The sequence below is a fragment of the Pogona vitticeps genome, chromosome 4, assembly GCF_051106095.1.
Source record: "Pogona vitticeps strain Pit_001003342236 chromosome 4, PviZW2.1, whole genome shotgun sequence".
Taxonomy (NCBI): domain Eukaryota; kingdom Metazoa; phylum Chordata; class Lepidosauria; order Squamata; family Agamidae; genus Pogona; species Pogona vitticeps.
In genome coordinates, this window is record NC_135786.1 from 88326255 (window position 1) to 88353036 (window position 26782).

The 26782-nt window shown below is 42.1% G+C and overlaps 1 protein-coding gene across 2 annotated transcripts in view; it reads right to left on the reverse strand.

The window, feature by feature from the left end:
* Positions 1 to 26782, reverse strand: part of ODF2L (outer dense fiber of sperm tails 2 like) — a 37765-nt gene that overhangs the window by 2700 nt on the left and 8283 nt on the right. For both annotated transcript variants that reach the window (XM_020795070.3, XM_078392202.1), the window contains 12 exons: positions 25687 to 25749; positions 25118 to 25189; positions 24680 to 24796; positions 21580 to 21759; positions 14878 to 14987; positions 13240 to 13375; positions 10750 to 10860; positions 7334 to 7438; positions 7038 to 7196; positions 5009 to 5094; positions 4739 to 4901; positions 1854 to 1979 (listed from right to left, as the gene is read on the reverse strand). In XM_020795070.3, coding sequence (XP_020650729.3) covers positions 1854 to 1979; positions 4739 to 4901; positions 5009 to 5094; positions 7038 to 7196; positions 7334 to 7438; positions 10750 to 10860; positions 13240 to 13375; positions 14878 to 14987; positions 21580 to 21759; positions 24680 to 24796; positions 25118 to 25189; positions 25687 to 25749 — 1428 coding nt within the window. The remainder of the gene's footprint in view (positions 1 to 1853; positions 1980 to 4738; positions 4902 to 5008; positions 5095 to 7037; positions 7197 to 7333; positions 7439 to 10749; positions 10861 to 13239; positions 13376 to 14877; positions 14988 to 21579; positions 21760 to 24679; positions 24797 to 25117; positions 25190 to 25686; positions 25750 to 26782) is intronic.

Below are 26782 nucleotides of genomic sequence, written 5' to 3' on the forward strand. Positions count from 1 at the left end.
GGCCTTCAGATGGAAACCTTAGGCATGTTAACAACTCCCAAATAAACTAAGGATTTATGGGTCAAGGGAGCTCCTGATTAACTCAACAACAGTGGACCCCAAGATACAAAGACCCACTTGCCACCTTGCACAAATCCTGGAGCATTTTAAACCAGGAAAGGAGAGGTGGGGATTTATTTTTATTTTTTGCAAACTAGTGGTAGAACAGGGTCTAGGCATATAGAAAGCCACAACTTCAATCCCTTGCAGGCAGAACTATGTCTGAAACCTCAAAAAGCACTTCCAGTCAGTACAGACAAAACGCAACAGTGGCAGTGAAATCCTTCTACACATAGAAGTACAGGATTGCTCCATTAAGAAGCATCTGTAAGGCTGCATGCAGCCTGCTTTGAGCTGGAGAGAAACCTGACCAAGGTTTCCGAATGAACTTTACTTCAAATACCATAGCTCAGGTCTACTGCCCTGGCAGCACCAGCATGAAGAGTAAATTCAGAATTAAACCCAAAAGTCATGTCAATTCTGTAATTGTTGATATTCCCTTGAAATTCTATTTATTTATTTAAATAAGTGGGGGGGGCAAGCAAAATTAGGACATAAAGAGGAAGATCTGGACCCATACAATCATTAAAAGAAGAGAAAAAGAGATAACTGCTACATGGGAGTGAAGGATTTGGGTTGGAAAGGATGATAACTCACTGCCCCACATGCAATGGGGTCCTGATATGGACTAGAGGAACCTCACACTTATTTTGCAATAGAGAAGGGAGCTTTGTACTATGTTACATGCTATGTAATGAGTGGAATATTTGGTTCTGTTTCCAACACTTAAAGCAGACAAATTAGGAACTAAACAGATATCTCCAGATTTACCATTAGACTCAGCCTAGGAGACTGTACGTCGAAAAATAGGGAGCAGTTCACAGGCTTCTCAAGTCACCGCTTCCTTCACCCAAACCTTGCTTCCTGCAAGCTGAAGGAACCAAATGACATGTCCACACATCCCAATGCCAACAGATCCCTGTCCAAAGTCCCAGTGATATTCTCTACCTGGTGCTTTGGCCAGGAACCCAAGCAAGCAAGAAAGGAAGACTGTGCCTGTAGCCTGCTCTCAGTCTACGGGGAGGGGAGCATCATTGGATTCCTGTCCAGGAGAAGAAACGTGGACAGGTGCTGTTGATGGTGGCCTGGTGTTGCCAGTGGGTCAAATATGTTCACTGAGACCATCCAGAGGGCCTTTCAAAGAGTCTGCTGCGTTTCCCAAAACTAGTCTCCCTGCTCGCCCACCCACCCCTTTGTGAAAAACCATGCATATATGAGTTTAATAAGCCTCTTCAGGCACTTCCCCCTCTGCATATAAACTATGTGACAATAAGGGACAGTATTACTTTAGTTACAACTTGAAAGCAAAATGAACAGCATAAACAGAAACAAAGGGACATCACTAAAAATGAGGCTTAATTCTCCAAATACGCATTTTATTGGCTTTTAGAAACAAGAGAAAGCACAAAAACTGAGGATTAGCTGGAACATCTGGCAACCTCCTCTGAATCAGAAGACAGCTGCTAAATTTGCCTATTTTAAACACAACATGTGCTTGAATTTTGTAAATACTATGTACTAGAACTTGGGTGGGTCATGTCACGTTTGCATGTTTTTCAATCTGGTTGAAATGCAAAGAAGAGGGAAATGCAGAACATGTAAAGCTTGCTATTCTTTGTCTTTAAATTAAATATGTGCAAGGTGGCTTTCCTTAAGATCAAAATGATTTTTAAAAAACAATATTAAAATCTCTACACCAGATGTTCCGCTATCATACAGACCCAATGTTATGGAGTGAGGTCACATCTACTTACAGCATCCAGTCTTCTAGAAAGCTGTTTTTGCTCTTCTTTTTTCTTTCTTAATTCATTTTCTAGATCCAGTATTTTCATTTGAAAGGCTTGCTCTTTAGAAGTGATTTTTTCCATCTCTTCTGTTAACTGTAATAAAAATTCAGCCATATACCATATATCTTACAATGTGCATCTGATGTAGTGGGCTGCAGTCCATGAAATGTTATGTCAAATAAAACATATTAGCCTTTATTCTTTGCTGTTTTTATTGAAACACTTAACTTTTCAGTTTCGGGACCAGATGTTAAGGGCAGATGGAGTGATGTTTTCACTGAAGATTAAATATACGTATTGTAAAAAATTGCAATAAAGAGTAATGGGGAACAGAAAAAGAAGAGAAAAATAACATGTTAATCATTTTGGTTTGTTTGTTTTTATCAAGAAGAACACTGCTAGTTCACATATGTGAATGTTACGGAGTCACCATACCAGAGAAATGTATTTATCTCATGTACAGGCCACCTTGTTCTAGATGAGGGGACTCAAGGTGGCTCGGTGTTAAAAAATAAATAAAATTAAGAACCTAATACATTACACAAAAACAAACTGTAATATTTATTAAAATGCAGTGAATGATTAAAAAACATTTAAAACTTTAAAACAATCTTACTTAGCTAAAAACCAGCATTCTGTTATGGTTATTAAAAGACTGCCTGAGGAGGTGGTCTCTAACAGACGAAGACCTGCCTCTTCAGATGGCTTGCGTATTGGGGTGGGAGGGTGGAGGGTTTACTCCTTCAGATAGCCTGTATAGGGCTTTATAGGTAATAACCAGCAGTTTGAATTGGGCCCTGGAAACGGACTGGTAGCAAGTGCAATTGTTGTAGCAGGGGCGTAACGCAGTCATTTGGGTCTCTGGCTGCAGAGCCAGAGGTTGGGAGTTTGATTCCCCGCTGTGCCTCCCTGACAAGGGCTGGACTCGATGATCCATAGGGCCCCTTCCAGCTCTCCAATTCGAAGATTATTATACACATTATGCACATAGTTATATGCTCCCTATAATTGGCCCCAGTCGGTAGTCTGGCAGCTGCATTTTGAACCAGCTGACATTTTTGAACCATCTTTGAAAGCAGCCCCACCCAAGGCAAGTTTCAGTAATCCAAATGGGATGCAATTAAGGCAAGTGTCACTGTAGCCAAAATGTCCCTGCCTTGGGGCTAGCAAAGAAGAGGCGCGAGAGCTCTGCCCTTCCTGTGGTAGCCTGTTAAACAACATGCTCTTCTGGGCATTGGAAGGAGGAGAGACAGGCCCTTGCCTCTCCCGTCAGTTCCCTTGCTCACTTACACGCCCATCCTTGATGCCTTCAGAATCTAAGTCAGGGATACGATGCAAAAGAAGACAAGAAAAGTCTTGCTGGATGAGAACAGAGGCCAAACTCTGTTAGTACAATAGCCAGCCAGTTGCCTATAGGAAACCCATTAGGAAAACACAAGAACTGCCCCCTCTTATTTCGTTTCCCCCCACAAATGATATACATAGACATGCTATCTTGAATAATGGAGAAGATATACATCCATCCTGACTAGTAGCCACAGATGGCCCCGACTTTCAGGGATTTATCCAATCCTCTTTCAAAGCCATTTGAGTTGGTTTTAACTACGCAACTACATACTGTGGCAGTGAATTCCACAGTTTAACAATGAGTTGTGTGAAAAAGTATGTTATATCTGCCTCCAGTCTCAGACTATTTCTCTTCAGTGGGTAACTCCCAGATTCAAGTATTACAAGAGACAAAAAGAAAAAGCTCTTCCATATCTGATTTCTCCACAGCAGGCAGCTATATGTTGGTGGACTACATGGCCCACCCTCCCTCACCACTCACTGGCTTAGCCAACGGGAAGTACAGTCCAAAAAGATCTGATGGGCTCTGTGTGCTCCACCTTCTGACATGATTCACATCTGTTGGCTATGTATTCGTGTTATTTTGGGCAGAACTCAAGAAAAGCAGAAGTCACCAGCAACGTCTCCCCTCACTATGTATTTTTGCACCTCTCATTTTGGTATTGCAGAACAGTGAAGACCATGGGGTGGGATACATGCATTCAAAAATGCCTGAGAATCCAAAATCTAAAAGGTGTCAGGTTGGGGAGACAAGGTGGAGGAAAGAACCTTTGCTTCATGTGGGAGTTTTTTTGGTCTACATCGTTCCACATGTGGTTTAATTCATTTTAAACTGCCCCACTGTAAAAACAAAACACAAGACCTGTACCAGATGGGAAATGGTTTCACCCAAAAAACTGTGTTTTCAAGGGAAGCAACACCATTAATCAAAGTATGAGTCCTGCTTAAGATACAGATCAGTTCAAGGTGTTCCTTTCTGGTGCTTAATCTGATCCAGAACATGGCTCTGGAGCCAATTTTCCAAGTCACTGAGCACCTTGGAAAATGTAAAAAAAAGTCATATGAAAAGAATGCCTTTGGGCATGTATAGAGTACATTCTCTCTCCACAGTGAGTCATCAATGGCCGCGCTCCAAAGATTGAAGAAGAGAGGAAGAAAATGCATTACTGCTGCTCCACAAAGTTTTCTGCGAGAGCTAGTAGGAAACATCTCATAGTACTAGCGTCGCAATGGAAGAGGGGTTATTACCATAAAGAAAAAAGGGTTTTCAGGGAGGAAAGTAAGATTACCTGATTAACTGTGTGCAGCCAGAGCTTCAGTTTATAAAAAGGTGGCTCTTTCCCATTCACCAGGGAAAAATAGTATCACATGGAATTTTTGAGAACCCAGTCAACTGTCTAATTTGTGAAGCCCTTTGCTTGTAAGACACGAACTTAGCAGTTGTTAAGTAATATAATTAATATATTTCAAACAGGAACTGTCTGAATGTTCAAAACTGCTTTTACCTTTTTCCTCCCATCTTCCAAAGCAGCTTCCAATTGTCTGGTTAATGCATCACTGTCTGCAAGTTTTTGTTTGAACTTGAGTTCAGTGTTCCGAAGACTCTCTTCTTGGCTTGCTAGCTGATGTTCAAGTTCTTTGTTTTGCAGTTCCACCTCTTCTAGTTTTCTTTTAAGGTAAGAAGCCATACAGAAGATTACCGCGGGGGAGGGGAGGGAAAGAAAAGGAAAGGGGGAAAAAAGCAATTATGAAGGACAATAAAAGGTTACACTTACCTTTTAACTTCTTCATACTTCCTCTGAATGTTTCGATTCTCCTCTTCCAAAGAAAGTTGTTCCAAGAACCCACCACTGTCCCCTACCTACAGAGGCAGTCGGTTTAAAATCTCAGACAAAATCATGTGCAGAAAATGTACTGATTGCAAATTAAGTTCTGTGCCAGGGATGGGGAAGGTAGGGTCCTCCAAACTGGCACTGCCATTCTCCCTCACCATTGGGTATGCTGACTACAGCTAATGGAGGTTGCCAATGGATTGTTGCCCTGTCTAAGTAGGGTGAAGAAGCAGGTTATTAGAGGACCAGTTATTCACAGCTAAAGTGCAGGAAGTAATTAGCAGAAACCTACATATACTCTTAAGGGGATGTGGTGGCGCTGTGGGCTAAGCCGCAGAAGCCTGTGCTGCAGGGTCAGAAGACCAAGCAGTCGTAAGATCCAATCCACGCGACGGAGTGAGTGCCCGTCGCTTGTCCCAGCTCCCGCCAACCTAGCGGTTCGAAAGCATGTAAATGCGAGTAGATCAATAGGAACCACCTCGGTGGGAAGGTAACAGCGTTCCGTGTCTAAGTCGCACTGGCTATGTGACCACAGAAGATTGTCTTCGGACAAAACGCTGGCTCTATGGCTTGGAAATGGGGATGAACACCGCCCCCTAGAGTCGAACACGAGTGGACAAAAATTGTCAAGGGGAACCTTTACCTTTACAGATACTCTTAGGAGATATTTCATCTGCATATATCAGTCCCAGCTTTTATGATAAAATTCTCCTCGTCAAGGGAGTCAATCAATAACAACATTTTTTGTAACAATGTCTAAATCCCCCAAATTAAAAACAACCCCAATAATTAAAAACACACACAGAGAGAAATGACAACAGCAATGTACTATCAAGCTGATTTTGACTTATGGTGGCCATTTCCAGGGTTTTCCAGGCATAGAGTACTCTGAAGTGCTGTGTACCTTGCTGTGTACCTTGCTCAAGGCTACACACACAGCCTGGCTTTTCTCCCAGGAGGCAACATAGTGGGAATTAAACTCCCAACCCCTGCCTTCTCAGGCAAACAGCACTGAAGAATGACACAGCAGGTAAGATGTAACCAACAGTGAAAAAACAAATCAGAGACTTGATTTAAAAACAGCCATTGGGATAAAACAGGCTTTGGGTGTGTTTAAATGCAAGAGAAGAGGGGGCCGGAAACTCTTTTGTAAGGAAATTTCGTAATTTAGGTGTCCCCTTTCCTGTTGGCCAAGAGACAATGAAGAACAGGAGAAAACAGTTCCTGAGATATGTAGGTCTCAGTCTGTTTAGTGCAAGAAATTTGTGAGAATGATTTGTTAGCAAAGGCACTGCTACCCTGACTCCACTCACCAGTTTCAAAATTGGATGGCTGTGGCAGGAACCCTTGGCCCAAAATCAAGCACTTCTCTTTCAAAAAGAAGGTGCATGGATAGCGCAACCCTCGCTGTGAAGCTGATCAGCAGCAAAGGATTGCTAAATGGCTTGAAAACAAGGCACACTGTCTCCCACAAGTCTTGTTTTAAAGAGGATGCGCTCCAGGAGTTTGGCTGCTGCCACAAATCAGTGGTACACATCAGTAAATTTCCATGAAAAATGGCAAGGAATCTGCACCAGGCGGCAGGAAGGCTACAAAAATGTGAGTAATTTTGTGGGGTCAAAATACTGCTCACTGATGGTTACAACTTTAATGGCCAAAATCAGCTCCTTGAACCGAGGCAGGAAACAGCTCTGATGCACTAAAAGAAGCAACGGAACTTTTGTTTTTTATCCATTTCGTTGGAAAACAACACAACACAACACCCACTTGTATCTGTGCTTATTCAAAAGCTACAAGGACAAGAGAGGTGACACGAGCGCCCTCACCTGGCGAAGCACATTTCCCTCCTTGGAAAACAAAAAACAATGAAAACAAAAACTTACAAACAGAAATAGAAAGAAACCCTACATTTCCTGTCGTTTCTTGCACACCAGTTTAAATGCTTTATAGACAAGGATGATCCTCCAAGCACCTGAAGCTGTAGCTCCCGGAAGGTTTTTGATTGATCAAGACAGCTCTTTTGGCAGGACAGGAGGCTCTCCTGACACTTCTGCAGCTTCTCTTCAGCTTCTTTCTGCAAGTCGCGGACATGTTCCAACTCCTTCAAGCGAGCCTCTGTCTGGCTCCTCATCTGTGTCGTCACATTGGGGGGTCGGGAAAGAAAGAAGAAGCAAAATTGCAATCATGTTCCACACCCTACCCTACCAAATTTACTCTACACACACACACACACACACACACAACACTGAATAGGTTGTGTATCCTTACCGTGTCCATCTCTAGATCCTTGGTTTCTGTGACCCTTTTGCTGTCTTGCAGGACCCTTTCATGCCTGGTTTCCAATTCTGTAGCTTCCATTTCTAATTTCCCCACCTAGAACAGGGTTATATTGAATACAGGTTTATTTTTTTAGCATTGTCCAAAGGCACTTTTTGTGCATGAGGAAAATGCTTCTACAAGCTTGACGCCAGTGTCAGGCAACCCCTCCCCACATGCGAGAAATTCTAACATGCTGAGGCCGGAGCGGCACGCAGCTACCATGTTTCCCCCAAAATAAGACAGAGCCTTATATTAATTTTTGCTCCAAAAACACATTAGGGCTTATTTTCAGGGGATGTTTTATTTTTTTCATGTACAATAATCCACATTGATTCAAATGCAGCCGGGTCATCTTCTTCTGATTGCTGAACAAGGGTGGAGGGTGGGATTTCACTTAACTGGGGCTTATTTTGGGGGTAGGGCTTATATTACGAGCATTCTGAAAAATCATGTTGTTGTTGTTTAGTCGTTAAGTCGTGTCTGACTCTTCTTGGCCCCATTGACCAGAGCACGCCTGGCCCTCCTGTCTTCCACTGCCTCCCGAAGTTTGGTCAAATTCATGTTGGTAGCTTCGATGACACTGTCCAACCATCTTGTCCTCTGTCGTCCCCTTCTCCTCTTGCCTTCACACCTTCCCAACCTCAGGGTATTTTCCAGGGAGTTCTCATGAGATGACCAAAGTATTGGAGCCTCAGCTTCAGGATCTGTCCTCCCAGTGAGCATTCAGGGTTGATTTCCTTCAGAATGGAGACTCTCAAGAGTCTCCTAGAGCACCACAATTCAAAAGCATCAATTCTTTGGTAGTCAGCCTTCTTTATGGTCCAGCTCTCACTTCCATACATCGCTACTGGAAAAACCACAGCTTTGACTATGCGGACCTTTGTCGGCAAGGTGATGTCTCTGTTTTTTAAGATGCTGTCTAGGTTTGTCATTGCTTTCCTCCCAAGGACCAGAAGTCTTAATTTCATGGCTGCTGTCACCATCTGCAGTGATCATGGAGCCTAAGAAAGTAAAATCTGTTACTGCCTCCATATCTTCTCCTTTGATTTGCCAGGACGTGATGGGACCAGCGGCCATGATCTTAGTTTTTTTGATGCTGAGCTTCAGGCCATTTTTGCACTCTCCTATTTCACCCTCATTAAGAGGTTCTTTAAGTCCTCCTCACTTTCTGCCATCAGAGTGGTATCATCTGCATATCGGAGGTTGTTGATATTTCTTCCAGCAATCTTAATTCCGGTTTGGGATTCCTCCAATCCAGCCTTTCACATGATGCATTCTGCATATAAGTTAAAGAAGCAGGGAGACAATATACAGCCTTGTCGTACTCCTTTCCCCATTTTGAACCAATCAGTTGTTCCATATCCAGTTCTAACTGTTGCTTCCTGCCCCACATATAGATTTCTCAGGAGATGGATAAGATGGTCAGGCACTCCCATTTCTTTAAGAACTTGCCACAGTTTGCTGTGGTCCACACAGTCAAAGGCTTTTGCATAGTCAGTGAAGCAGAAGTAGATATTTTCTGGAACTCTCTGGCTTTCTCCATAATCCAGCGCATATTAGCAATTTGGTCTGTAGTTTCTCCCTTTGAAATCCAGCTTGTACTTCTTTCTGGGACTTCTCGGTCCACATACTGCTGAAGCCTACCTTGTGGGATTTTGAGCATAACCTTGCTAGCGTGTGAAATGAGTGCAATTGTACAGTTGTTGGAGCATTCTTTGGCACTGCCCTTCTTTGGGATTGGGATGTAGATTGATCTTTTCCAGTCCTCTGGCCACTGCTGAGTTTTCCAAACTTGCTAGCATATTGACTGTAGCACCTTAACAGCATTATCTTTTAAGATTTTAAATAGTTCAACTGGAATGCCATCACCTCCACTGGCCTTGTTCTTGCCATGTTTTCTAAGGCCCACTTGACTTCACTCTCCAAGATGTCTGGCTCAAGGTCAGCAACCACACTATCTGGGTTGCCCGGGACATCCAGATCTTTCTGGTATAATTCCTCTGTGTATTCTTGCCACCTCTTCTTGATGTCTTCTGCTTCTGTAAGGTCCCTACCATTTTTGTCCTTTATCATGTCCATCTTTGCACAAATGTTCCTTTAATATCTCCAATTTTCTTGAGCAGATCTCTGGTTTTTCCCTTTCTATTATTTTCCTCTGTTTCTTTGCACTGTTCATTTAAGAAGGCCCTCTTGTCTCTCCATGCTATTCTTTGGAAGTCTGCATTCAATTTTCTGCAACTTTCCCTATCTCCTTTGCATTTTGCTATTTGCTTTCTTGCATTTCCTTTTCTTTGGGATGGTTTTTGTTGCTGCCTCCTGTGCAATGTTACGAGCCTCCATCCATAGTTCTTCAGGCACTCTGTCCACCAAATCGAGTTCCTTAAATCTATTCTTCACTTCCACTGTGTATTCATAAGGGATTTGGTTTAGATTATACCTGACTTGCCCAGTGGTGTTTCCTACTTTCTTCAGTTTAAGCTTGAGTTTTGCTATAAGAAGCTGATGATTGGAGCCACAATCAGCTCCAAGTCTTGTTTTTGTTGACTTTATAGAGCTTCTCCAAAAATCATACTAGGGCTTATTTTCAGGTTAGGAGTTATTTTTGGGGAAACAGGGTAGTAGTTCACATTCAGCACAGAAATTAACCTAAATTTGGAATTAGGCGTTTTGGATGTTTCTGGATAGACTCCAAAACATAACAAAAAAGAGCCTTGTGACTCCTAAAAAGTCACCAGATTTTATGTGGTAGGTTTTTCTGGGTTGGATCCTGCTTCATTAGACACAGAGAATTGCCTCCATTAGTAGGTTACTTTACTCATGCTGGAGTGAACGGGTGAGTAAGTGGACGACTGACTAATAAGCTGCCTGCAGAGGCAAGACTCTGCTTATCTGATTAAGTTGGCTACAGTCCACACATGCTTGTGCAAAAGTGTTTATCTTGAAGGGGCTAGAAGACTCTTTTTTCTTTCCTGCAACTGACCATCATAGCCATTCCTCTGGAAATTGGAACAGAATGGTAAGCTCTCTTGTGGATTTCTGAACCAGACTGGGGTTGCCAGATGGACAGAGAGGAAGGACACTCTCTCCCTACCAAGCACTGGGTGAGAATGGCATCCAAAGGACAGTGGTGCCTCGACTTACGATATTAGTCCGTATTGGAATGGTGGCCGTAACTCGAAAATTTCTTAAGTCGAAGCACCGTTTCCCATAGGAATGCATTGAAAACTATTTAATCCGTTTCGGCCAAAGGAAAAAAAATCACCAAATAAAAAGCAAAGGGCAGTGGGGACAGGAGGCAGAGGGCAAGTAAGTCAAGGCCCCACTGTAGGCTGAAGACCTCAGTGCTGCACAGGGGCACAACTTACCTCAATTCTGTATTTCTCAACCAGCTCTTCCTGCTGCTGTGCCTCTTCATGTAATGCTATAAGTTCAGCTTCTGCAGAAATAACACTCATTTCCAAAGCAGCAATGGTAGCCTAGAATTAAAATGCATCTTGAATATATACTACCAAAATAAATCAAAAAATTAATGGCACATTACATTACTTTATAAGTATGGGTTTTGGCATGTAGCATACATAAACTAAGGTTAATGCATTTATGGCCAAATTGTTTTTAAGCAAGAAGCAAGACTAGAACTACAGTCCCAGGCAGAGTGATTTGCGAGTTTCAGTAAAGTTGGTGGGAATGACATCTGAGTAAGGGAGTGTAGGTTTGGCTTGAAAATGCTGGGTTTCCACTAACATTTTACTTTCTATTTCCCTGACTTTCCCTGATCAAATTTTGTCAATTTCCTTGACCACCATCCAAATGTAAGTTTTCTCTTTTTATTCTCTAGCTCTTTTAATTTCTGGGAGTTTCACATTTGCTACACAATGGAAAATTCTGGGAATTAACGTCTAAAAAATCTGAATGGCAGATCTTTATTGTTGAGCCTCTGTGTGTACTGTGTGGCATGAACAAGCCTGCCTATTTGGCTGTAACAGATTCCTATCAATTACAGTAGATTCAAGTCTTCCAGAATTCAAGACAGCATCATAAACCTGGTACTGACAGAGCCTCGTGGAGCCATGGTTATACTGCAGTCCTGCAGTCAAGACTCTACTCACAACCTGAGTATGATCCCAATGGATTCAGGTAGCCAGCTCAAGGTTTACTCAAATTTCCATCCTTCTGAGGTCAGTAAAACGAGCATCCAGCTCCCTTTGGGGGCAAAGTGTGGTTTGCAAACTGCCCAGAGAGTGCTTCAGCACTATGTAGCAGTAAATAAGTCAAAGCAACTACAATATCTTCATGCACGTTTTCTGCTAACATTGACTTATCTGAAAATCCACATTCAAACAGAAGCATTGCCATGAGACAAGATAAGGCACATTCGGACAGCATTCCACAGGGCTGAGAAATTCTTGTTGGCCATCAAAATACCACAGCAAAATGCATCCAGTCCAACTTCATTACCTTGTTTTGTACCATATGCTTGAAGGTGAGCCTTGAACTCATGGCAGGCAGGTGTGTTTTAAGTAGTCTATTGCTGCTCTGATTTCTCTGCGATTGTGTCAGGGATTCCATTTGCTGCAAGCAGAGTTCTAAGTACAGCCGCTATTCTGGAAATCCCAAGCTTTGGCTCATGTATAAAGAGAGTAGGATCTAAGGCTGGTCAGCCACAAACCATTTTGAACTTCAAAGGACTGCTCTCAAAAAGCATTTCAGCAACTGCTACTACCACATTTCGACATCTTCGTTAAAACAGCCGCTTGATGTTTGCTCAGTTTTGTTTCTTTCAACAGCTTCTTTGCTGCAAAGCCAATGCCAGCCTTGGTCATGCCAAGCAAACTCTCTGACAATTCTGTGTCAATTCTTATTAACAGAGACCAGAAGACACAATCTGCGGCTTTTCCAGTTTTACGCAATGACTCGCCAGCTTCCTAATTAGCTCCGACAAAACTCTTCATACAAAAGGACAAAAAGGTGCCCATGGTTGTTGCTTTTGAAACCTTTGTAGAAACAGTTCACTGTCTCTCTTCTTGTGCACTTCATGAGTGGCTCTTGCATTGCAGCATTTATGCGACTTATTTATTTATTTAATTTATTTATTTAATTTATATGCCGCCCACACTACCCAAAGGTCTCTGGAAGACTTGCAGGCTTCCTGTGGGGGAGCCTTGCTTCTTCGACAGACTTCCTGATGTCATCACAAACAGCAACGGCCTTATCAAGGCACTTAACATTCTCCAACTGCCTAGCAGAGCAAAACGTCAAGGGATATTCTGTGCTTCCAGCCACAGCAGTGAACGAAGCCCCACTAGCTGGGGAATCCTTGAACAGATAATATATGTTGCGCAAGACTGAATTGAGGTCCCACCTCACTGCTTGCAATCCTGTTTTAAAAGACCCATGTACAAGGGGAAGGCTACTACAAGTTCCAAAGTCAATCAATTATTTTTCTTCTCCTTTCCAGTCAGCATTGGTTTTCATTTCTTCTTTCAGTTTTTTCAGAAAAAGATGATTTATATTTGGCCCATCTATAGATACCTGTAATGTCTTAGAAGTGATTAAAAAATGTGCCATTTTGACACTTCAGAAAAAGGTCTTCAGCAATAGCAGTTTATAGCACCATGTCAACAATCCATTACTGAGTATAATTTCAATTTCTCAGATTTTCTGTGATCAATTTCCATTTCTCTGACTTTCCAGAAAGTAATAACCTTGGAACACAAACTGAATATATGATCCCTTAAGAAAATGGTTCACCTTTATGGCAGAAATTTATGGCTGAAGTGGAATTAAAACATTTTCCAATAGCGGACATCTCCACAAGCTGAAATAACTACATTTTGAACTGTTGATGACCTTACCTTTAATTCTGTATTCTCAAGAGAAATGTTTTCATTTTCAGAGATGATTGAATGGATCTGTCCAATAAGCTCATTCTTTGCCTTTCTTCTAGCATCTTGGATTCTTTTGAGATCCATCGCACGGTCTGCTATCTGCCTTTAACATTTTAAACAGAACTTTTGTAGTAATCAAACACACACAATACTATTTAATAAATAGTAACTCTGTTGTACTTTTAACTACCTTCACATTTTTAGAGATAGTCTTACCTCCATGTGCACTTCTGTATTTATCTTTCATTAAGAAAGGAAAAAATATCCAAACTTTCCATTTAATGGTGATGCTAAGTAACAACAGATGACATCACAATACATTTTCTAATTTGAAATTCAGAGATCCACTGGAATGGAATGTAGCCAGATCTACCTTCTTCTCCCAGTATAACACTTGGTGGGACTTATTTCCAAGTAGGCATGCACTGGCTACAGACTTAGACTCCACACTACTACAAACAACTGAAATTTATGATTGGGAGCTAGCCTAGAGAAAGTGACTTATAGCGTTTGACTGCTTATTACAAAGAAGAATGAAACAAAACAAAACAAATTAAGCTTTATACATAGACCATTTCTAACTGTAGCCATAAGCTAAGCATGTCTTTTCTGCTCCACTGACAAAAGCGTACAAACCAGACACAGGACTGGAAGGAGAGTTCAGCATGGAAGCCAATGATAGCCTCCTCTTTAGAGCCACATAAGCAGTGGCACTGCCACCCAGCACTGCATGTGGAAAAGAGTCCTGCGCTATGGCCACCACATCCACAGGGTCTCCCACCTTTAAGTGGCAGTGGGAACATGACGGCTCTCCAGATATTGCTGACTAACAGCCGTTCAGGCTAGGGCAGGTGAGAGATGGATCCCAGGAAATTCTGGAACGGGCAAGTTCCCCAGCCCTGCTTTAAATGGGTGGCACACCTTTGAAGCCAGAGGTGGCGTGAGAGTGCTCATATGGAGAGAATTAAGCTCCTGCATTCTTAAAATGAAACTAAAATATTCTTTTTTTAATATCTTATTGTGCTTTTTATGCTACGTTATTTTGGATTCTGTTCTGACATAAGTATTTGCCTGCAACTTAAGTTTAGTTTTCATATATGTTTAAGCATTTGTGCCTATAGTTTTTACATACTGTAAAATGTTTGTATTTTTGCAGCCTCAAAATATTTTTATACTTATATAGAACATAGAAGCAATGTAGATAAATGAAGACTTAGACAAGCTGATGTTGCCTGGAATCATTGCAACAATGAAAGGACTTATACTCTGATACTCAGATGAATTTTGATATGATTAGAAATAATTGCCTGATTTTGTTCTGGAATTAAATCTTTTTGGGGTAAATGCCAGCTGTGATGAATGGAGGCTTCTGAATTTCCCCCAGAGGTCTAACAAAGGTCTGTACGGCTCTTAAGACAGATGTTCAGGAACCAGACCTGAAAAAGTTGCTGCTTCTATATGGTGCCAAAGGTCTATGCTTTAAATTCTGCATGACATTTGGAAATAGCATACATCCTTGAGTGTAACAAACTTGTGTGTCGGACTAATTATTCCACCCACCCTTAAAACAGGTTACATACCAAGAGGTACAATACATTCACTTACTTTCTCAGATTATCAGCCTGAACTTCTAACCTGGTTTTTTCATCAACTACCGTCTCGTGATGACTTTTCCAGACATTAGAAGCTGAAACTGCCTCAGACAATTGGATTTCCTGGACAGTGTAGAAAAACAGAGTATGTAACATAAAGAACTCATTTTCAATTTTACACAATTCCCTAAACACAGGGGGCATTTTCATTCAAAGCAGCTTCCAAGAATACCGCAGGAGGACAGAATAATATAAACTTAATCTCAACATAAACACAGCTCTAAAAACGTGGAAACTGTAAAACACTCTGAGCCCACCTAACCTCATAGCAAAGTAGAATTCTTAAGGCCACTGGGAATGCTTTTTCCCCAAAAACAAGTATTTTAAGGTTTTGTTCAGATGCTTCTTTTTGTGAGAAAAGAAGACAGAACTTCAACTCTTTAGTTACAGAAGGCAGTCCAACTTTGTGGTCTGCCTAGCAGTTCCAGAGAGAAACTGGTGTTTGTTGCTTAGATACAATTCTCTTAATTCAACTGCCACATCTCCTAATTGGCCAGTGCCTGTGACATCACTGATGAAGAAAGCAATGGGGAATTTTAAATCAGTTAGAGCTCAGCTCTTACTTTTTAAAAAAAGGGTTTTCCCTCCAGTGTTGTTGTTGTTGTTTAGTCGTTTAGTCATTTCCCACTCTTTGTGAACCCATGGACCAGAGCACGTCACGCCCTCCTGTCTTCCACTGCCTCCCAGAGTTGGGTCAAATTCATTCTGGTAGCTTCGGTGACACTGTCCAGCCATCTCATCCTGTCGTCCCCTCCTCCTCTTTCCTTCACACTTTCCTAACATCAGCGTCTTTTCCAGGGAGTCTTCTCTTCTCATGAGATGGCCAAAGTATTGGAGTCTCAGCTTCAGGATCTGTCCTTCCAGTGAGCACTCAGGGTTGATTTCCTTTAGAACTGATAGGTTTGTTCTCCTTGCAGTCCAGGGGACTCTCAAGAGCCTCCTCCAGCACCACAATTCAAAAGCATCAACTTTCTTTATGGTCCAGCTCTCACTTCCATACATCACTACAGGAAAAACTATAGCTTTGACTATGCGGACTTTTGTTGGCAAGGTGATGTCTCTGCTTTTTAAGATGGTGTCGAGGTTTGTTAGCGCTCCCCCCAATGATAAGAGCAAAAGGATGGAACAAAAAAAAATACCAGCAGCATATTTTAGCTTTAAAATCTTAATGTCAGTATTAAAGCATGGAAAACATAGGAAACCACTGTATGATGATATTAGGAGGATGACAGCATGATAATTTGGAGAGCTACAAAGAACTGGAGGGAGGACCCCAGGAAATCTGGATCCAACTCCACAGCCTGAGGTCCCCTACTTTTGCAATAGGGCAGCTTTATACGTAAACATCTACTTGGCACTCAGGGGTGATAAGAAAGGTCATGCAGGCAAATGAGGGCTTGTCTACACTTGGCAATTAGAGCTGTCTGGATCTGGCACAATAGGTTGCTACCTTCAGTATGACATTGGGTGTGATCCTTGCATCCAAATGGCATTATGGACCGCAAACAGTCCTATTTGCTCTCCAGGAGTCTGTTGTCAAATTCCTAACATTATGAGGCGGCTTAAGAAGAGAACCACTCCACCACATCGGCAAATTATACACCTTCTCAATTCCATCTGGGTATGAGGAAGTTTTTAAAAAAGTGTGAACCAGAGCAGCAAATATGCACTGCATCACTTGAAAAATAGCACGAGACACATATATTACAAATTAGGCACGTGTATTAGGTAGACATGCCTCATTTATAATACACATACCTATTATTATTTTTGAAATGAGGCAGTGCACATAATCCCCTCCTTCCTTGGTCCCTCCGCAAAGCTGAAGAAGTGTTTGATTTGTCAATACATGAACTGGCTTTCTTCCTAAGCCACTTCATGATATGGGCAAATTAAAAGAGGAAAACTTGCTTTGGTTTGTTTCCAGTAATCACATGCACTGGAAACACACCCAAATGGAGCGATCCTACCCATATCAAGAAAGTAGAAGCCCCAGGACTTCTGGCTTGACGTCGCGACGAGACAGCAGCAGGAGGGCAGAGCTCTGTCCCCTGGGGTGAATTCTGACCCGTTTTGGGACACCGTAGGGTGTCGGAACCACCCTGGAGGGGTGGTGAACTGGGGGAGAAAGCCTGTTGATCATGGGGGGCGGCGGCCACCCCGGTTCGATCCAGGAAACTCCCTAATCAGCCAATGGGCAGAAATAAGCAGCTTCGGCTAGCTTCCAAGTCGCTGGCAGCCGCCTGAGAGAAGCAAGGAACAGCACCTGGCATCGCTGTTTTTCCATCGGGTGAGAATCTTTTTACAACTACAGTGGTGCCTCGCATAGCGAGGTTAATCCGTTCCGGATTAACCTTCGCTATGCGAAAACATCGCTAAACGGAAATAAAAAAGCCATAGAAACGCATTGAACTTCGTTCAATGCGTTCCTATGGCTTGAAAACTCACCGTTAAGCGATGTTGTCCCATAGCGCCGCCATTTTCGCGCCCTCGGTAAGCGAGGGCAGGGCGCGAAAATGCGGCGCGGACCTTCCGGCGGCCATTTTGGAACCGCCGATTAGCTGTTCTCCCCCGCTTCGTTTTGCGAAGATCGCTAAGCGAATCGCTTAGCGATCATCGCAAAGCGAAAAATCGCCATAGGGGCCATCGCTGAGCGAATGCTCCAGCGATGGCCCGGACCCCCTCGCTATGCGAATTCATCGCATAGCGAAGCACTCGCTAAGCGAGGCACCACTGTAATTGCCTACGTACCCTACATATGGAAAAAAAAAGAATTGCTATCTTATCTCAGTAACTTTTTAAAGCGGCAGAAAATCTGGTGAGAGGGATAGCTGAAGAAAGTAACTTTTTTAAATTATACTTTAAGAATATTTATAACCTGGCATTATAAGCTTAAGAGACCTTCCTGCAAATTAAGTGCGGACATTGTTTTGACTATCCAGAGCATTTGGAATGATTCGCAGAAGATGTGACCTTGAATATACTGTTGTTGCTTAAGTCTGAAAAACTGTTTATTTCCTCGTGAGCTTCTGGCTGGAATTAACCCTAAAGTGGACTTTTCAAAAACTGTTCCTTGGGTCGAATTTGGTTCAACTTTACATAGCCAAAGCAGAACTCTTGAAATGACTCTGGAAATTTGGAATATCTGTTTATAAGCATCTAGGCAGCAGAAACAGAATGGCACAACAAGGACAATTTTGGAATGAAGTAAAATCTATGCTTCAAAAAATATTAACGACCGTGAAATCTCATTATCAAGAGGCAAAATTATCTAATCAACATCAGAAGGACTATAGTCCACAAGTAACAGGAAACAATAAGGAAGGAAATGGGAGTATCACAGATGATGTATGCCAAACCAAGCAGCAGCTTGAGAAAGTTAACCTAAGAGAAACATCAGGCTTGGACCAGAGGAGAGTACCAGGGGAAGACAAAAGGAAAAAAACAGCAAAATTAACCAAAAAAAGCCTGGAAGACTCATTGAAGATAGACCAAGTACAAAAGGAATCAGTGGACATAAATCAGAACTACAAAATGGTTTCAGAGGACATGAAAGATGACAGAATGTTTAGAGATATAGCAGGGAATGAAAAAAGAGGAATCAGAGAGGGAATTACCTAGAAAGATGAAAAAAGGGAAAACAAGGAAGGGCCCCTTAATATTGGAAACATGTTTATATTTATCATCTGGATCTGTAAAAGGGTATATTCTATATATTAAAAGGAGAACTAAATTGAAATAAGGGAGCCCGAATCAGGGTAAAGATGTAATATGGTGATTTTTTACTTTAGGCAAACTAAACTAGATATAAAGCTGGGTCATGGATCTGGAACCACTTTCAATAAGAATGTTATTAGAAGATCCTGAGAACTTTATATAATATGAGAGTAATATTATGATAGTAGTTATATTATATACTAAAATCTGCATATGAATGGTTTGAAAGATGGTTGGAATTTGGGGGGATAATCGGGAAGACACTGAGATGTAAAAAACAAATAATTGTAAGCAAGTATGTAACACAATGTTTGACAAGCACAAACAATGTAGATAGATTGGAAAATTAATAAAAAATGTTAAAAAAGAAAGAAAGTAGAAGCCCCCAACAGGGGCCAGAATGGTGCAGGTAGGGCCACTTTGGTGGCAGGCTGGTTCACTCCAGCAAAGATGTTGTCTGATCACTATCTTTAGGAATGTGCCAGCCTGTTCCTCCAGCCTAACAAACAATGGGCTAAAGGCCTGTGTATTCAGCCCGTCTGGACTGCCACAGAAGGAACAAAGTGGTTCATTCCTTCCTTGTATCCAACCCACAAACCAAGCAGGTGGTGAGAGAACACCACCACCCCTTTCACATTTAGCATATAAATGCTATGGACTGTTCTTGGCTTGGCCTGTATCAGAACCACTACACTTCTGTGGGCTTATTCACACGGATGCAACAAAGTGTTATTTACATTTTAAAAAACTACTCAGAATACATAAAATACAAAGGATACAGTGGTGCCTCGCTTAACGGGTGCCCCGTTTGACGAAATCGCACACCGACGAACTTTTTGCGATCGCATTGCAATGTTTTAAATGGGGGAAAATCGCTTTGCAATGATTGGTACCCTGTTTTGCTTACCGATTATCGCAAAGCAATGATTTTCTAACAGCTGATCGGCAGTTCCAAAATGGCCGCCAGGTAAAAATGGCCGCCCGCTATGTTTAGGGACAGATTCCTCGCTTACCGGGCAGCGAAAATGGCCACCGTATGGAGGATCTTCACTTAAAGGTCAGTTTTAAGCCCATAGGAACACATTGAAGGGGTTCCAATGCATTCCTATGGGCTTTTTAAAATCGCATAGTGACGAAATCGCTTTGCAGCAATTTTTGCTGCACCGATTAACGTCGCTATGCAAGGCACCACTGTATTTGAGATCTTGGTTTTTAAAAAAGAACAAAACCCCAAAGCAAAAATAATACTACCACAGAGTAATCTGCACATTCTTAAACAACACTTAGCTATACATTACACACACACAAAAATAGCTGGCTGTAGCCACAGAAATGAAAATAAGAACATAACCTTTTTAAAAACATAAAACCCCCAAACAAACAGGATTAATATTTGAGTTGGCTATATATCGTTGTGAGGGGACAAAGCAGGCTAGAACAAAAATGAAATTATTTACATACATGTTAGAAAAGCCAATTGCCTAAACAAGAGAGTCTATAATATAGCATCTATAATTTATGCACTTATTTTTAAAAAAGCTCTCCTTTTTCTATTTAAAGGAAGGCTTTATGAAAGATTGTCTTCAATTGTTTGAAGCAGAGAGAAAGAGACAGAGAAAATTGCAGAAGTAATTTTAACAGGATAGTTTCTTCCATTTGAAGAACCGCTAGAAGATCATCCTTTTGCTGAAACCATTAAATGACTGGAGGGAGCCTTTCAAGAAGATCCAAAAGTAGAGATTCACAATGAGCAATTTCTCAGACTGTCTCCAAAATTTGCAATACCCACAAGAAGAACTGGCTTCTCAATTAAATATTGCAATGTTACTTTCTGCTAGATCTTTTTTTTTCAGATTACTGGAAAAAAATTATATAGATGTGAATCAAGAGGCAAAAATCTTTAAAGGGCTAATTCCTGTGCCAAATAGTACACTATGTTTAAGTCTGTTGGCTTTCCAGATCTGTCCACTCTCTGAGATCGAAGTGAGAGACGAGGGTTTCAGTGTGCAAGTAGGGGAAGCAAAGGTTTGGAATCAACAAATAACGGACGCAGAAACAATGCTTTCACATATTAAACAATCTTGGAGGAAATGGAAAGCAACTGATCTGATGAGATCACAGGTTAGGAGATGAGATGTTGGTCAAACAAGCATGGCATATGAATTCAGCTCATAGAGTTAATCAGGAACCTCTTAAGAAGGGAAATCCGAGTCAAGCAGTTTTAGCCAGGCCCACGCATTGAGGGCATCACTCTGCCCTGCAGCATCTGAGCAATTCTAAATAATTGTGAGGAGCACTTAGCAAAGCACGGCCCATCTTGAGCCAGGATAGGGCCTGGAATATGCTTTTCACCTAACCTCTGAGACTCTCCAAACCTGCTGCTCATTTCATCAAGACAGAAAACATGATCTTGGAGAGAAGGTCTTGATGACTGTTAGTGCTTTGCTCAAAATACAGCACAAGTCCAAGGAGACCCAATAGCAAAAGACACTCTGCTCATCAGTTTATGCTGAGAAAGAGGGCTTGCAAAACTTTTTTCTGCAGCAAATGATGCTTTTTCAACACCAATAAGAGTGCCTGCTGCTGTCACCAATCCTGTCTCCAGCATGACGCACTGCTTAAGAGTACAGGTATGGCACCTGGAAGACCCAGATTCAAGTCCCACTATAGCTAGTAAGCCAGCGTGGCCCTCTTGAATAAAAACAGACCACCTTTTCAGATGATTTCTGGCCACCATCACCAGGGAGGCCATTTTGCTTCATAACTCCACATAACACAGGCAGCTTCATTTTATGGACTTATTCATGTGGACAGAAACACAGAAAGAGGTTGCTGAAACAAAGTTCCCCACAGTACTCCTTCCAGCCAGTTACTGGCATTCCTCCAGGAGATGACCATTACCTCGTCTTCACTCCCCCAAAACAACAGAGCCACTCACCTTCTCCCTAATTTTGGAGATCAAGTGCCGCACTGCTGCTTTAGCATGTTTAGCTCGTTGTCTCTGAACATGAGCTGCTCTTTGGAGGGCAATCTTCCTCTCCTCTCTTCTTTCCTTTTCAGTCAAAATCTGCTGTTTATGCTCCCCACGTTTCCATTCATAAATCTGCTTTTCCAGGGTCTGCAACACAGAAGGAAGCGAAATCATTACGCATTCTCTACGTGAGAGTTTGCATGTGGGCTTCAACTGCAGAGCAGAAGGTTTGGACATATGCACGGGCATGGACACAAGCCATCACAGCCCCCTCCCCCACCTAAAAATCAAATTAATAGCAGCTTACAAGTGTTTAGTTCTGAAGAAAACTGATTTATGTTTGGCACATGGACCAGTTAAATTAATTTGGCAAAGCAACTTAAGAAGAATAAATACACATGAGGTATTTCAAAAAACCAGCTTCAGTGTGACAGGGAAAACCTAAACACTGAAGCATTTATAGTTGCAGCCCGACCCAGTGGGCTGGCTGAAGATTTAGCCATGAGGTACAAGTAGAGACTACATCGCTACAACTGACACAGTAATGTCCTGTTTAGTATACTCTCCCCAGATGATATGGACTACAACTCCCACCATCCACAGCCACATAATACTAGTTGGGGATGACAGAAATAGCAATCCAACCCATCTGGAAGGGCACCACATTGGGGGAAGATTAACCTAGAAAACAAGGCATGGACAGCTCTACTGCCCTACTTCCCAACAAATTATTTGGACAATTTGCACAAATTGCACAATTTCTATCAACGCCGCTTGTCACTCAAACATTTGCAGCTCCTGTGGACAAAAATACACAACCAGAAAAAACTGAGGTAAGATGCTGAAAGAGAGTCATGCTGCTCCTGTTTCTAAACAGTTTGGCTCAGCATCACTTGTGTAGGAAAAAAGATATCCCATCTCACTCCTGTGTCAGGGAGCCCAGGACACGCCCAAGGCAATGTTGCAATGGGTCTGAGAGACTTTTTACAGGAAGCTTTACTTAGCTGAGCATCTCCCAGAGAGGCTTGCATGCTTGCTAATACCACTATAATACTTATGTCTCAAAGCCGGTGCCAGTTAGCACAGTGTTGTTTCCATATAGACCAGCGGTCCCCAACCTTTTTGGGACCACGGACTGGCTGAACCTCTGAGGAAGGCAGCCCCTCCGTGCTCACGCATGCACATGCTCTCCAGCACATGCGCAAAGCGGTGGGGAAGTGAGCAAGCGCACGCACCAGCATGAACGCTCCCCCACTCCTTCACACATGTGCAGGAGCGCCTGCATGCCAGCCCACGTGTCTGCCTACCCCTTTGCACAGGTGCTTGGGCGCATGCATGAAGGGGTGGGGGAGTGCTCACACCAGCGCTGGCACACGCATGTGCGCACAAAGCAGCTGTGGGGAGGGGAGTGTGTGCAGGGGGGCGGGAGGTCTGTCTCTGCGGCCCAGTCCAGCACAGGCCATGGACCGACACTGGGCCGCAGACCGAGGGCTGGCAACCTCTGATATAGAAGACAGGGTGGTCTTTCCAGAAGCTGACACCAATCTTGCGGGCAGGCCTGTGGATCCATCTATCTTTATCATGGCATGTCTGCACGGTTGTTTATTTGGGGGATAATGGCATTAAGAAATGAAAAAAGCTAAGGGGTAGAGACGTATTGTAGCTGTTGGACTGGCTGACTGAAGATGTGCCTGTGGAAATAATCTTAAGCAGCTAGTCCAATACAGACCCATGAATCCGCACTGCTGTTTCTGTGTACTTGGGCTGCCTGCTCACACCTTCATCTAGAACAGGCCTGAGTCAGATTTTTCAAAAGCTACTCTTCCAAGCCCTGATTGTGCTGGTCTACTTGAACAAATTTAGGTTTCCCAGTTAACCATAGCTGACCGTTACCAGAGAATGCAGCTGCTCTCTTCCCCTGTGGCCACAAGATGTCAGCAGGACAACACAGCAGCAACTGGGGATGGGCAACCCAGGTACTGTATCATGAAACAGCCTTAACAAACAGCTCTGAGTACTTCAAAATGCCTGCCAACGTTTTACAGTCTGGATACACTTGGAAACTCGTATCAATGACATAGAACAGATTGGGAATGTAAGCAATTGGGAATGTAAGCAAACAGCATTGGGCATACCCCTACTACAGCTTATAAAAATACTTCAGACACATGGAGAAATATCGATGTAAAGTTTCCAACCACAATTCTGTCTATTGAAGTTTTAAACTTCAATTTAAAAACAGGCTCCTCACCACCACAAAAAAACCATGAAAACTTTCCTGCCCAAATTTGCAATTTTATATATATTTTCTATCAAAACCTATTTCATAAGTCTCATAACAGCTGGCTTTTTAGCCCGTATTTTGGCTGCGTGTAGCCCATATTCTTTTATGCTGCTGTCACAAGTTCAAAACCAGTGGCTGAAGAGCCCAAGAACCTAAGAATAGCTTGGGAGAAAAATGTCTTTTATAGAGGCTACTCTAATTGGCAATATGGTCTACCCCCCACCCTCTCAAAAAACAGATGATAGAAGTGTCCATGAAAGCCACTCTTCACCACGGAAAATGGTTGGATCAAGTTTTTCGCATTGCTCTTGTCTGGTATCCATAAGGCTGGTTCGGGGATTTCAGGGAAATCCACCTATTCCTGCAAGTTTAGAGGAACTTCAAATACTTCTTGGCCTCTATTTAAATATAAACCCCACCCCACTCCATGCAAAGAAAATATATTTAATGTACATCTGCTGCTTTTTGAACATTTTGATCCAATGTGGCCAACATAAGTGCATCTGCTCCCATTTCTACATAGTGTGTATTCACAATCACCCGCCAGGCATGCCCCAAGTTAAGAAAAGTTATCTGTTTATATCTAATAAAAACATCCACTAAAACAATAGAATCTTTAAAAAATAGATCTGTGAGGTTTTTTTTTCCCAAAAATGTAAAGGAAAGGGTTTATATGGGGACAACTAGCATCTTTATTCCATAGTTGTCTTGACAGCCCAACTCTCCCAACCCCATCAGAACATCTGTCGAATTACGGTAGAAGTGAAACAATGGAAGTGTAACCTGAATTTTTGATCTTCGCTGATTATTCTCAGCCTCTTTTTTCTCTATCTGACACTGCAGGTGAGTTTGCACTGATTGTACTGATTCAGAGTGACGTGATGCTTTTAGTACATTGACCTGAAATATTAAAGAAAAGCCAACATAAATTCAAAGTCTATTTATGGAAAGGAAAGGAAGAGAGGACTGTATCTTTTAAGATTAACTTAAAATCCTGAATTGCACCTGCTAGCTGATCAACAATGAAGCAAACAATAAAAGCCTTTGTCCCCTAGATTTAACATTTAGTCCAAGTGAAATCAAAGTTCTGACACTTCTCTGTGGGTATTTTAGTTATATGTTTGTACCCCACTTTTATTCCAAACAGAAAGAGTCAAACAACTGATTTTTACACTGAAAACACATGCATTAATATTTGTTAAAAGGGAAATATTAACTTACGTTCTCTTCCTGAAGCTGAATTGAAAGCTCTAAAATATACCTCTCTTTCTGAACCACTTCATTTTTGAGAACCTTCAAGTGAGGAATAAGAAATATAGTTTGACTAGGATAGAGTACACATTAAAAATGCATACATCCTGGCTTTTCCTTACTGACTGAGGAGTTACATGTCTATTTGACCCAAGAACAACCCAGAAGAAGCAATACAAGAAGTTGTCAATCATACACAGGTTTTTATGAACAACTGGCCCAATCACTGTGATTCTGGCTTCTCCTGAAAGGACTGTGATTATACCTACATTCTTGGATATGATGACTGAGATTTTCCGTTGGCCCACATTTGTTCTGCACTAGCAACCAGCCATGAGTAAAACTGTCCCTGCCCCAGTACAACTTCCCATAAAGCCCCAGACTCTGATCCAAAGGATTTCTCAGTCCAAGCAAGGACTCAGCATAAAAATATGTGTTAAGAAATGATGGGAAACTAGCACAAAAGAAAGACAGGCTGTGTCATGCATAGCTGTCCCTGGTGGTGTTATGGTAAAGTCATGCCAGGAAATAGAACTTACTGCAACTTCCATTTCACTTTCAGTTAACTTCTGTATCAAATCTTCAATCTGTTTACTGATAATCTGGAAATAAGAAAAATGGGGGAAGCTGATGCAATGTCCCTGCACACGTAGCTGGTACAACACAGCAGTTCAATAGATTTCTTGCGATATCAAACTCCCAATATTTCTAAAATAACTGCAATCTCTATTTGCAGTTCAGAGCAAAAGAAAACAACCTATCACACTGACAAACACCAGGCTTAGGTCAAATAACACCTTAATGAAGTCTTGATTTCTAAAGAGCTCGGGTAAAAGGCGGCTTGCCAAGCCCTATTCTATTAAAAGGTGAGAGAAAGGGAGAGAGAATGTACTCAGAACTGCTTCCCTACTGAATTCTTCTTCAAGTAAGAAACAGCATCCTATGTATTCTTCCTACTGGAAAGATATACCATTAACAGCCCTTTAAGAACTCAACTGAACATTATCTGGAGCCTCAATGCAGAAACACTGCCAGGATTCCATCCTGCTTCTACTGCAGTCTAATACACCAAAATGTTTATTATAATAACACTAATAATAGTAAACTCAGAACTGCAGAGCTGGAAGGATCATCAAGTCCAGCCCATCAAGGAGGCCTAGTCCAAAATCAAACTCACAACCTCTGGCTTCACAGCCAGACACCTAAACCACTGAGCTATTATTTTTTTCTCACTATTTCACACAGGAGTCTTATTATTGAAGGTCAATGTTGAGATGCTTTGGATACAATAAGCCAGAACTTTCTGAATTCTGGTTTATCAGAGATAAGCAAACATGCTAGAACAGAGTATTCAACTGCTCCTGACTGGCTGTTTTAGCCAGTAGGAGTGGCTAAACAATGAGGAAGTCACCTTCTGTGGTTCATTTAGCGTTACATGCAAACTGGGGTGTCTGTAGCACTGAATGGAACTTCCTGGCTGTTTAAACCACTCCCACTGGAGGCAAAATCCAAGTGGGGGGCGACTAAGCAGCACACATCAGCATGTAGACTAATTCCAAATAGACACAAGATCTGTGCAACATATATATCCCAAACATCAATATCCATCATGGCTACAATCCAGAAGTAAGCCAT